The 12748-nt window shown below is 45.6% G+C and overlaps 1 protein-coding gene across 2 annotated transcripts in view; it reads right to left on the bottom strand.

The window, feature by feature from the left end:
- BRICD5 (BRICHOS domain containing 5) overlaps positions 1-12748 on the bottom strand; it is a 44870-nt gene that overhangs the window by 18487 nt on the left and 13635 nt on the right. The window contains exon 3 of one of the 2 annotated variants that reach the window (XM_082261277.1): positions 3594-3731. In XM_082261277.1, coding sequence (XP_082117403.1) covers positions 3594-3731 — 138 coding nt within the window. Of the gene's footprint in view, positions 1-3593; positions 3744-12748 lie in introns of both variants that reach the window. The other variant, XM_082261276.1, reaches the window with a different exon arrangement.

The raw sequence follows: 12748 nt of genomic DNA, 5'->3' as shown, positions 1-12748 counted from the left end.
TTTTTTCCAGCACTTCCAAGCACAACCCTTTAGGGCAGGGGTGTCAAACTCCATTTCAACGCGGGCCGCATTAGCATTATGGTTGCCCTCAAAGGGCCGGTTATATCTGTAGGATTAGATGTCCAGAGCACCCCCTGGGGGGTGGCAGGGGGTGGCAGGGGGGGGAGGGGGGGCAAAGAGGAGCCTTTCTACAGCGCTGCACAGAGGAGTGCTGGATCTGGCAAAGGAGTTCTGTCCTCTCTGCTGTCGACTACAGAGACAAGGTGGAGGCAGAGACAAGGGGGGTGCCGCAGCTGCAGGAGAGGTGCGAGGGCCACATGTAATGGCCTGGGGGGCCGCATTCGGCCCGCGGGCCTTGTGTTTGACACCTGTGCTTTAGGGCATGGAGTTCACCAGAGCTTCACAGGTCACCACTGGAGTTCTCTTCCACTCCTCCATGATGACATCACGGGGCTGGTGGATGTTAGAGACCTTGCGCTCCTCCACCTTCCATTTGAAGATGCCCCACAGATGCTCAATAGGGTTTAGGTCTGGAGACATGCTTGGCCAGTCCATCACCTTTATCCTCAGCTTCTTTAGAAGAGCAGTGGTCGTCTTGGAGGTGTGTTTGGGGTCGTTATCATGTTGGAATACTGCCCTGCGGCCCAGTCTCCGAAGGGAGGGGATCATGCTCTGCTTCAGTATGTCGCAGTACATGTTGGCATTCATGGTTCCCTCAATGAACTGTAGATCCCCAGTGCCAGCAGCACTCATGCAGCCCCAGACCATGACACTCCCACCACCATGCTTGACTGTAGGCAAGACATACTTGTCTTTGTACTCCTCACCTGGTTGCCACCACACACGCTTGACACCATCTGAACCAAATAAGTTTATCTTGGTCTCATCAGACCACAGGACATGGTTCCAGTAATCCATGTCCTTAGTCTGCTTGTCTTCAGCAAACTGTTTGCGGGCTTTCTTGTGCATCATCTTTAGAAGAGGCTTCCTTCTGGGATGACAGCCATGCAGACCAATTTGATGCAGTGTGCGGCGTATGGTCTGAGCACTGACAGGCTGACCCTCCCCCACCCCTTCAACCTCTGCAGCAATGCTGGCAGCACTCCTACGTCTATTTCCTAAAGACAACCTCTGGATATGAAGCTGAGCACGTGCACTCAACTTCCTTGGTCGACCGTTGCAAAGCCTGTTCTGAGTGGAACCTGTCCTATTAAACAGCTGTATGGTCTTGGCCACTGTGCTGCGGTTCAGTGTCAGGGTCTTGGGAATCTTCTTATAGCCTAGGCCATCTTTATGTAGAGCAACATATTTTTTTTCAGATCCTCAGAGAGTTCTTTGCCATGAGGTGCCATGTTGAACTTCCAGTGACCAGTATGAGAGAGTGAGAGCGATAACACCAAATTTAACACACCTGCTCTCCATTCACACCTGAGACCTTGTAACACTAATGAGTCACATGACACCGGGGAGGGAAAATGGCTAATTGGGCCCAATTTGGACATTTTCACTTAGGAGTGTACTCACTTTTGTTTGCCCATGTTTAGACATTAATGGCTGTGTGTTGAGTTATTTTGAGGGGACATCAGATTTACACTGTTATACAAGCTGTACACTCACTACTTTACATTGTAGCAAAGTGTAATTTCTTCAGTGTTGTCACATGAAAAGATATAATAAAATATTTACAGAACTGTGAGGGGTGTACTCACTTTTGTGAGATACTGTATGTGTCAATTTGCATTTGTGCACTTGGTTCATTGCTATCACACATGACTTACTCATACCTCCCTAACTTTTTGAGATGGGAACGAGTATTTTGCTAATACTTTTGCTATTAGCAAAAGTATGTATCCATAGGACACACCTCCCTGTCACACCTCCTTAACCACTTAAGCCCCGGAAGATTTTACCCCTTTCCTGACCAGGGCCTATTTTGGGATTCGGCACTGCGTGACTTTAACGGACAATTGCGCGGTCGTGCGACGCTGTACCCAAACGAATTTGACGTCCTTTTTTTCCCACAAACAGAGCTTTCTTTTGGTGGTATTTGATCACCTGTGCGATTTTTACTTTTTGCGCTATAAACAAAAAAATTGCGTAAATTTTGCAAAAATAACAATATTTTTCACATTTTTTATATGAAATTCCCCAAAAAAAAATGTCAAAATCAAAATCTTTTAACATTTTAGGCCAATTTGTTTTCTGCTACATATGTTTGGTAAAAAAAAATGCAAAAAGCGTATTTTGATTGGTTTGCGCAAAAGTTATTGCATTTACTAACTAAGGGAAAGATTTTTGTCATTTTTTTAACGCGTAATGGTGGTGATCTGCGATTTTTTTGCGGTACTGCGACATTGCGGTGGACAGATCGGATCCTTGACTGACATTTTTGACACTTTTGGGGTTACCAGTGACATTACTGCAGTAATCAGTGCTATACATATGAGAGGGAGGGGTTATGTGTGTCCCTTGGGACGTGATTCTAACTGTGATTGGCTGTGGCTTGAGGTGTAGGAACAGTGATCAACGGTCCTACATAGTAGAACCGTATGATCACCATTCATACACAGGGAAGAATGACAGGCGGCTGTGTTTACATTAGCCGCCTGCCTTTCTCCCGGCGGCACGCGCTCGCTCCCTAGACTCTCACAGGCTAGCGACGTAACCCTACGTCGCTCTGCCTGTGAGGGGCTGACTGCCGACGTAAATAGTCGTGCGGCAGTCGGCAAGTGGTTAAAGGAGAATTATACAAAAAAGAAATTATTAGTTAAACCCACAAGTGCTTTTTTTTACCACTACTATTCCCTTATACTGGCTTTGGAAATTTACAAATGCAGCAATCTGGAAATTGGATGAAAGGTTTAGCACTGGGAAACACTTTTTGAAAGATAAAAAGTGCATTTTATATACAACTATATAGATCAGACCAGAATGAGGGACAAATGAGGAGGACAGAGGGACCTTGTTCCAAATCAGGACAGTTGGGAGCTATGCAAACTTAATACTTATAAACCAGCTTTGTGCAACTCATGCCTAAGTTATCTCATATTTAGGCTTATTATGTACTCTTGATGGCATTAAACATTTACTGAAGAATATTCTGCCTGCTTTATCACCTAAATTACACAACCTTTTAAAGCAATGGAAAAGAAAATCCAATGTTTTGTTTTTTCTGTAAAGAACATGGCTGCGCCCACTCTATGCTGCTAATAGGAAAGTCTGCTGGTCATCTGACGTGTGCTGTCACTTATGGCATCTGCTGTTTTCAGGAAGCTACAGTATGTAGAGGTCCTCCTTCCAGCCATGATCTGCCTGCATTGCATAGAGAAGCACAGTGATCCAGTGATTATACCACTGGGTCTAAAATAAGTTATGTAATAAAAATAGAAAAAGTTTGTTTAATATTATGTTGATGAAGGGAGGAGGTAGGAACCAGGAGGGTGAACTATAAGCAGATTAAATTTACATTTTAAATAATAAATTTAAAACAGTTTAACAAATTACAGTACAATTGACCCAAAAGCATTATAGTTTCCTTTACACAGGGAGTACGGTTGTATGTAGGGTGTTGAATTGCAGTCACAGGCACTCACATGTTTGCTGTCATATAACACCACGGAGGTCTGGTTCCTGGAAGTGACGCGATAAGTGACCGTATTCCTCTTCCTATCAGTAATGGCAGACTGGTTTACTGAGGAACCCTGCAGGTTTTTGTAGGTCAGTCGCACCACCTGTAACAGAGGCTAAACATAAAGTTCATGTCAATTATAATTTACTTTGTGTGACTGGAGTCATGAGAGTCTAAAGAAAGACTTGAGTGCCTGCTATGGTCAATGCCACTGCTTTTCCTTTACACCCACCTAAAATAAAGAGGTATATAACTATTCCCATATATGAATAGTAGAGTGAAGGACCTTTCACACTTACATGTATGCAGTACCTATAACTTACCTCCCAACTTTTTGAGATGGGAAAGAGGGACTCCTATTAGCACAAGTATGTAGGCATAAACTCGCCTGACCTAAATCCCATAGAGAATCTGTGGGGTATTGTCAAAAGGAAGATGAGAGACACCAGACACAACACTGCAGGTGAGCTGAAGGCTGCTATCAATGAAACTTGGGCATCAATAACATCTTAGCAATGCCACATGCTGATCGCCTCCATGCAGGGCCGTTTGAAGGAATTTGGGGGCCCCAAGCAAAATGGACATGGAGGCCCCCCGACCCCCCGCACACACGCAAAGCCTTTTTTTTTATCAGCTAAAAGGTATAATATATATATATATATATATATATATATATATATATTTCCATGGTGTCCTGTGTGCGGGGGCTTGTCAGCGTCGCATACTGACGATCCCTGGCGGTTTCTGTTTGATTGTGAGTAGTTCTTGTAACATATGGCCTCTATGTGAAATCCAGCTCAACTCAATGGTCTCTCCTGTGAGGAATGATGTGTACATACATTTGCATTATCCCACACAATTTTAATAAAAATATATGAAAAATATATGATTCATATATATTTTTATTAAAATTGTGTGGGATAATGCAAATGCACACATTATTCCTCAGAGGAGAGACCATTGAGTTGAGCTGGATCCCCCCATATACAGACATCCCTCCCCCTACATACAGACATCCCCCCCCCCTATATACAGACATCCCTCTTCCCCATATACAGACATCCCCCCATATACAGACATCCCCCCCCATATACAGACATCCCTCCCCCTACATACAGACATCCCCCCCCTATATACAGACATCCCTCTTCCCCATATACAGACATCCCTCCCCCATATAAAGACATCCCCCCATATACAGACATGCCCCCCCCATATACATACAGACATCCCTCCCCCATATACAGACATTCCCCCCATATACAGATATCCCCCCCCCCGTATACAGACACCCCCCCCCATATACAGACATCCCCCCCCCCATATACAGACATCCCCCCCCTCCTTGGCATAGATTGCAGAAGATGAAGCAGAAAAAAACCCAGGAACAGACCTTCACTGCAGAGCAGACACATGGGATGTGATGAGTTCCATCCACTTCCTGTACTTCTCTGTACCATGTGACCAAACAGTCACATGGTCTGTGACATCACCAGGGTCCTTCTACTGGGCAGGAACTAGCCACTACCAATGGAAATCCAGCGCTAGCCTGGGCCCCTCCTCCTCCTCTCACTAAAGCAGCAACGGCCACCGGGCCCCTCCCCACCTCACACAGAAGCAGCACCGCCGCCGGGCCCCTCCCCAGCTCCCCTCCTCACACTGAACCAGCGCCGGGCCCCTCCCCTCCGTCCACTACTTATCGTCCGTCATATACACCACGTTCGGAGTGCCCGACTCTGTCCGCCGCTGTACATTTTATATCCAGGAGAAATAGATGACTGACAAAGCTGTTGTCTTGGGGCCCCAGGCCAGCTCGGGGCCCCAAGCAATTGCTTGGTTTGCCTGCCTTGTTGCGACGGGCCTGCCTCCATGCCACGCCGCATTGATGCAGTAATTCATGCAAAAGGAGCCCCAACCAAGTATTGAGTGCATACTATACTGTACATGGACCAGTGGCGGCCTGTGCATAGGGGCGCCAGGGCGCCGCCCCCCCCTAAAAAAAGGAAAGAAAAAAAAGTTTACAAAAAGAAAAATAAAGTTACAAAAAAAAAAATCCCGGCCGCCGGTCTATGTGGTGGCTATGGGGGGGTGGGGTTTACGACCCAGCAGAGGCGCTGATTGGCTGCCTTCTGGGGCGTAACCTGGGTGCTGGTCATAGCGCTAGGACACCCCCACTTTCATAGTTACATAGTTACATAATAGGTGAGGTTGAATAAAGACAATAGTCCATCCAGTTCAACCTGTGTAGGTGTGTGTGACTGTAATCATCTAACATAGCCCTTAATCTCCTGATCCTTGAGATGTAAGTCTAAGAGTCTTTTGAAAGTCACCATACTACCCGCAGAAACCACCTCTTGTGGTAGAGAATTCCACAATCTTGTAGCCCTAACAGTAAAGAACCCTCCTCGTTGCCTGAGGTTAAAACGCTTCTCCTCTAATCGCATTGTATGTCCTCGAGTCCTCATGCAATTCCTTCGAATGAACAGCTTTTTTTCTAAGCTGAGATCCCCATTAAGATATTTATAAATTGCTATCATGTCCCCTCTCAGACGTCTCTTCTCCAGGGAAAATAAATCGAGCGATTGCAGACGCTCTTCATAGTTAAGGTCCTCCAACCCCCTAATCAGTTTAGTTGCCCTTCTCTGGACTTTCTCCAGCTCCAACACATCCCTCCTGAGGACTGGCGACCAGAACTGGAAAGAAAACTCCAGATGCGGTCGGACCAGAGTTTTATAAAGTGATATCCTGGCTGTGATTGGTCCAGTCCTGGCTGTGATTGGTCCAGTCTCCAGCTTGGACCAATCATCATCCAGGACATCCGATTGCTGACCCCGCTGACGTCGCAATGGGGGCGGTGTCGGTGCATGCGTCAGTCACGCACCATCACCGCCCGATCTCCTTCCTGCCGGACGGATATGAAGAGCCAGAAGAGGAAGACAGAAGAGGAGCAGCGCCGTGGACGGTTCCCGGAATCCCGCCACCGTCAGAAGAAGAGGACTCGAGGAGAGGAGCAGCGCCGTGGACGTCTCGCAGGCAGCCCAGGAGGAGAGCAGGTAAGTGATTGAAGCCGACCTGTGACCTCACCTATACCATCACCTGTGCCATGCCTATACCATCACCTGTGCCATGCCTATACCATCACCTGTGCCATGCCTGTACCATCACCTGTGCCATGCCTGTACCATCACCTGTGCCATGCCTGTACCATCACCTGTGCCATGCCTATACCATCACCTGTGCCATGCCTGTACCATGCCTGTACCATCACCTGTGCCATGCCTATACCATCACCTGTGCCATGCCTATACCATCACCTGTGCAATGTCTATACCATCACATGTGCCATGCCTGTACCATCACCTGTGCCATACCTGTACCATGACCTCAAAGTCACGCAATTTTTTTACCGCGTTTTTTGCAGCGAAGCAATACCTATTACATTTTTCTTTTTGCGCCCCCCCAAAAATTTTGAGCACCAGCCACCACTGACATGGACGTAATAAAATAAAGTGCGTTATCTTCTCTGTATGTGACCAAAAATCACTGCATATATAAAAAAAAAGTCCACAGTAGCCTGAAAGAGCTATGAACATGGACCAATTAATGAATTCACAAAGGTGTAAAAGGTGATAATCATTAAAGTCAATAAAAACTGCTACAAATAACATAGATCGTGTAAAATGACAGTCTCTGGTTTTATAAAACTGTGTAAGTGTCCTTTCACACGGTCAGCTCCGTTTTTTTTCCTGTTCAGTCACTTTTAAACAGACACGGAAGTCACTTTTGTCCAGCTGATGCTTGAAATATATATCACTCTGTGTGTAACGCATCTATATAAAATATATGAATTTCACTTTTTGAATTGAATTACTGAAATGAATTACCGTATATGCCGATGTATAAGATGACTGGGCATATAAAACGGCACCCTAATTTTCCACTTAAAACATAGATTTTTGGGTTATACTCACCGTACAAGACTGCATTCACTATATCTGGTCTACCCAAGACTCTGCATTCACTATATCTGGTCTACCCAAGACTCTGCATTCACTATATCTGGTCTCCCCAGGAGCCTGCATTCACTATATCTGGTCTCCCCAGGAGCCTGCATTCACTATATCTGGTCTCCCCAGGAGCCTGCATTCACTATATCTGGTCTCCCCAGGAGCCTGCATTCACTATATCTGGTCTACCCAGGAGCCTGCATTCACTATATCTGGTTTTCCCAGGAGCCTGCATTCACTATATCTGGTTTTCCCAGGAGCCTGCATTCACTATATCTGGTCTCCCCAGGAGCCTGCATTCACTATATCTGGTCTCCCCAGGACTCTGCATTCACTATATCTGGTCTCCCCAGGAGCCTGCATTCACTGTATCTGGTCTCCCCAGGACTCTGCATTCACTATATCTGGTCTCCCCATGAGCCTGCATTCACTATATCTGGTCTCCCCAGGACTCTGCATTCACTATATCTGGTCTCCCCATGAGCCTGCATTCACTGTATCTGGTCTCCCCAGGAGCCTGCATTCACCTAATCTGGACTCCCCAGGAGCCTGCATTCACTATATCTGGTCTCCCCAGGAGCCTGCATTCACTATATCTGGTCTACTCAGGAGCCTGCATTCACTTTATCAGGTCTCCCACAGTACACAGAACTTGGAAATGCAATTATTTAAGTAAATATAAACTGCTAAATACCTTTTCTCATCAGCAGTATATAGCAGTCCTGTGACTTCTCACAGTGTCCGGCTGAGCACTGGTCGAAGCTTGCAGGAAGGAGGAGTTTTCATTCACCTCTGACTGTTCTATGAGGCTGCATGACTCCTGACCCTCTGTCTGGACAGTGCCGATTGGCCCTGTGCTGATCACATGCACCCTCCCAAGACAAAAAAAAAAAACCTCTCTAGAAATACCCATCAAGCTGAGCATGTGCAGAGTGCCCCCAAGGCTCTGTTCTATCAGGGAATGGATTGAGGACAGTGGAAAAAGGGGAGGATCAGAGAAAACAGGATCAAACTGCCTTTTTACACAATGTAGAGGATTAACCCCTCAGGTTCCAAAGTGAGTATAACAAGCATGCTTTCCTGCATATACAATCTGATTTTTTCCTGTTGTGGGTTTAGTAACACTTTAATGAGCAGTTAACCCTTGCAATGTGAAGGGGGCTTCCAGAGTAAGGGTAATTTGTATGTTATTTATTAAGAGTTTATCTTATGCAAAGCTCTGTATCAGGCGTAAAGGAAGCACACTTGTTAGTGGAAAGAAACGGAAGAATTCAAGTCTATAACAGCAACAGTTTGAAGCTGCGTAAATGAGATCGTTGGAAGAGAGCTGCTACACAGTGCCAACACATTTCACTTCACAAGTCACCGGGTGAAGGGCATTGCGGAGACTTCTCTCATTCTCTTCCTATTATTACAGGAAGTCTGCAGTGAAATGGGAGAAGATCACTGAGAGTCTCCTGGCACCTGTCCTGTTCCTGATCCCCTCTGCTATACCCTCCCCCAATAAACAAACCTTTGCCTGGTTACAGCACAGGAGATTGGATTTGATGATAAACTTACCTTATTTCCTCCCCTTTGGTCTGTTATATAATAAATAATTGAAAGTGTTTAAACATACACTATATTATCAAAAGTATTGGGACACCTTCCTTTTCCTGCACATGAACTTTAATGGCATCCCAGTCTTACTCCGTAACGTTCAATATTGAGTTGGTCCACCCTTTGCAGCTATAACAGCTTCAACTCTTCTGGGAAGGCTGTCCACAAGGTTTAGGAGTGTGTCTATGGGAATGTGTGATCATTCTTTCAGAAGCGCATTTGTGAGGTCAGGCACTGATGTTGGATGAGAAGGCCTGGCACTCAGTCTCCGCTCTAATTCATCCCAAAGGTGTTCTATCGGGTTGAGGTCAGGACAGTCAAGTTCCTCCACCTCAAACTCGCTCATCCATGTCTTTATGGACCTTGCTTTGGGCCCAGGTGAAGGAACAGGTAGTGGCGTAAGAGGGGAACCTTTCCTCGATTTTCCTCATTGTTGCACAACAAATCAGAACCGATGAGCGAAAATGCCTATGAAAAGGCTTTTTTTTTTTTTGTTGTTTATTGTTTCTGATCATGCGCTGTCTTTCTTTTCTGATTTTTCTTGTACAAAAATCGTCCAAAAAGGGTACGCATTAAATAAAAATTGTTCGTTTTTTCCCATACAAAAAAATGTTGGAGTTTGTCCCTTCGAGAATTTTCGTACGGAAATTCAGAATCAGCTATAGAAAGTTCTGTACACACTATACAAAAATCGTACAAAAAATTCTTAGGATGAAAATGTTCGCTCGATTTTCTTATAGTGTGTACGAGCCTTCAGTGCCATCTTAAGAGCATTAAAGGGCCCCGGGCAATGCAGTGCACTGGGGCCCCACCTACACAATCACCCACGAGAATAAAAATGCAAATGATTGATAAAGCGATATTTATTGATACAGCAGTGCCAGGCTAATGACAGCTTCTAAGTTTGGTGGCTGGGTCCGGTGAACACACACAAACAGATGGGAGTCAGACTTCACTGTCTTGTGTGTGCCTGGTCCCGTGGAGGCAGACAGGCATTCCTGCAGTTGTGGCCTGACAGCAGTGCAGAGCCAACAGGCGCTTGCCACCTGCTAAGTTCGGCGGCGGGATGCACACGGGAATCAGGACTAATGCTTGGCTGGGGCTGGGCAGGTGGGCCCCCCCGGCGAATGGAGCCCCCGGGCAACTGCCCAGCGTGCCTATTAGCATAGTTGCCAACATTTGAAAAACATTTCCAGGGACACTTTGCAGCACAGCTATCAATTACTTACCACACCCACTTCCCTGAAGCTCCGCCCACTCCACATAATTAATCTCTGCCTACTTATCATCAGATTATAGGGTCTACTCAATAAGGAGAGAATTACAGGAAATTGAAAAGGGAATTTTAAACCTAAGGCCAAAGTAGCAGAGTAGGAATAATTCAGCTGCACTACTTCTGCCTAAAGTTTAAATTTCTCATCACAATTCCCTGCAATTCTAAAGTGTGAAATGTGCTCAGGTGTGACCATAGAAAAAATGTAATATGTAAATATAAATAAAGTGCAAGGTGTAAATAAGAACGATAAAACCTAATTATACTATCTGGTATAATTAGGTTTTAATTGCGCCAAGCGGCGCCATTACGTGCCTGCGCATGCGCTCGCCTGGCCTGAGCTTGTACGAGCTTTCCCGAGCCCGGCAGGCGTCAGAACGGCGCATGCGCAGTTACGATGTCAGCCCGCAACCATTTTTTTTGCCGTAACGGGCATTTACGGGCAGCCCGATTGACGGGCACTTGCAGGGACAATGTAAATTACCCGGGACAGACTCCTATTTGCCGGGACTGTCCCTGCAAAAACGGGACAGTTGGCAAGTATACATTCGGTAAGATGGTCCTGCGAGCCTTTAGACCCAGGGAACCCTGAGCTGGTGATATTTAGGTTGGTTGCAGGCTGGTTGAACTGGGAATTTTCTTAGGTTGTGCCTGAAGTATGACATGTTTGTTATTTTGTTTTTAAAACAAAGTTTTAATATCACTTTAGGCATGTCAGATAAAGCCCGCCTCATTTCCTGGCTGGAGGATGCCCATCATCATGTAGCTACTTACTCCCCGGCCCGTCCCGTTCATTCATTGTATTTTTTGTTCTTTCCATTATAAAGGCTCAGCATCACATATTGGTATTATGTAGATACCCTCTGCATAGGAACACCCACCCCCTCCAAACTGACCCCCGCCCATCAAGGCATTTTGATCTCCTCCCAAAAGCCACCCCCCCCCTCCTCCTTTTATTTATTTATTTTTTTTTTTGTTTCAATATTTTTTATTGAAAATTTACACAATGAAAATAAGACAATCAATACACCTATACCAATATTGACTGGAACAGCAACGATACATTTAAATATCCTTTAAATTTAATATATAATTTGCATTTTGATGAAGGTAGAAACATCTGTTCTGCTACTTCTATATGCTGGAGATAACTACTTGTGAGAAATAAACTAGTGGCGTGTAGAGCTGGATGGAAGTCATGATAGGAAGCACAACTCCAGAGAAGTTCCCTTTAAATCCTTTAGGCCCCTTTCACACGCGTGCGACTTGTCCTGCGATTTGGGACTGCAAAGTCACATGACAAGTCATATGATTTCCAATAAGTACCGTTCATATCTGTGTGACTTCAAGTCGCAACGACTTCAAAGTAGTCCCTGCACTACTTTGGGATGATTTTAATGCGTTTTGAGGTCCAAAGACATAGGCATTGCTTCAAGTCCAGTCAAAATCGCAGCAAAATCGCAGCAACAAAGTTGTGGTAAAATCACGGGACTTTTAGGTCGCACAAGTGTGAAAGGGGCCTAAATTGGATTAAATTAATAGGCTACATCATGCAGAACGGCCTACAGAGCTGCATGGCAGAAAGGAACAGAAAAGTTATTTGTTAAATCCCTATTAGAAAATAATCTTCAGCCTCTATATCTGGCTATTGCATTTAGTGCTGGGACAAGGTCATTCAGAGTCCAGGGCGAACATGCCAAATTGCGCCCCCCCCCCAAAAAATATGAGCATTATGTGTCAGCAAAACCCCCTCCTCCCCAAAAAAAAATGTAAGCACCAATTTACAGGCTCACCCCCTCAGCGCCCAGAAAGTATCTTTCTCCCCATAACCCCCCCCCAGCACAAATCCCCCCCCCCCAAAAAAAAACATGTTTTTCCCTTTAGCACAAATCCTACCACTCAAATTTCCCCTCCAAGCAGAAATCCAACTCCCCTCCCACTCCAGCACAATCCCCCCCCCCCCCAAATCCCCCATCCTAGCATAAATCCACCCCAAAAACGTCCCCTCCTCGCACAAATATCCCCCCACCCTCCAAAAAAATATTCCTCTCTATCATATTACTTTTATAGCACAAAGCCCCCCTCCTAGCACCAATCCTCTTCCCCCCACCCCCCTTCCCAACACAAATCCCCTCAAATCCCCACACCTAGCACACCTCCCCAAGAACAATTCTTATCCCCTGCCGCTCCCCAAATTTTCTTTCTCAACACAAATTGCCTCCCCCCAATCTCCTTGTGGTT

Source organism: Pelophylax lessonae (genome assembly GCF_965119305.1).
Source record: "Pelophylax lessonae genome assembly, chromosome: 6".
Lineage (NCBI taxonomy): Eukaryota > Metazoa > Chordata > Amphibia > Anura > Ranidae > Pelophylax > Pelophylax lessonae.
Note: the sequence above shows the minus strand (reverse complement) of the source record. Positions and strands in the feature narration are given on the sequence as shown.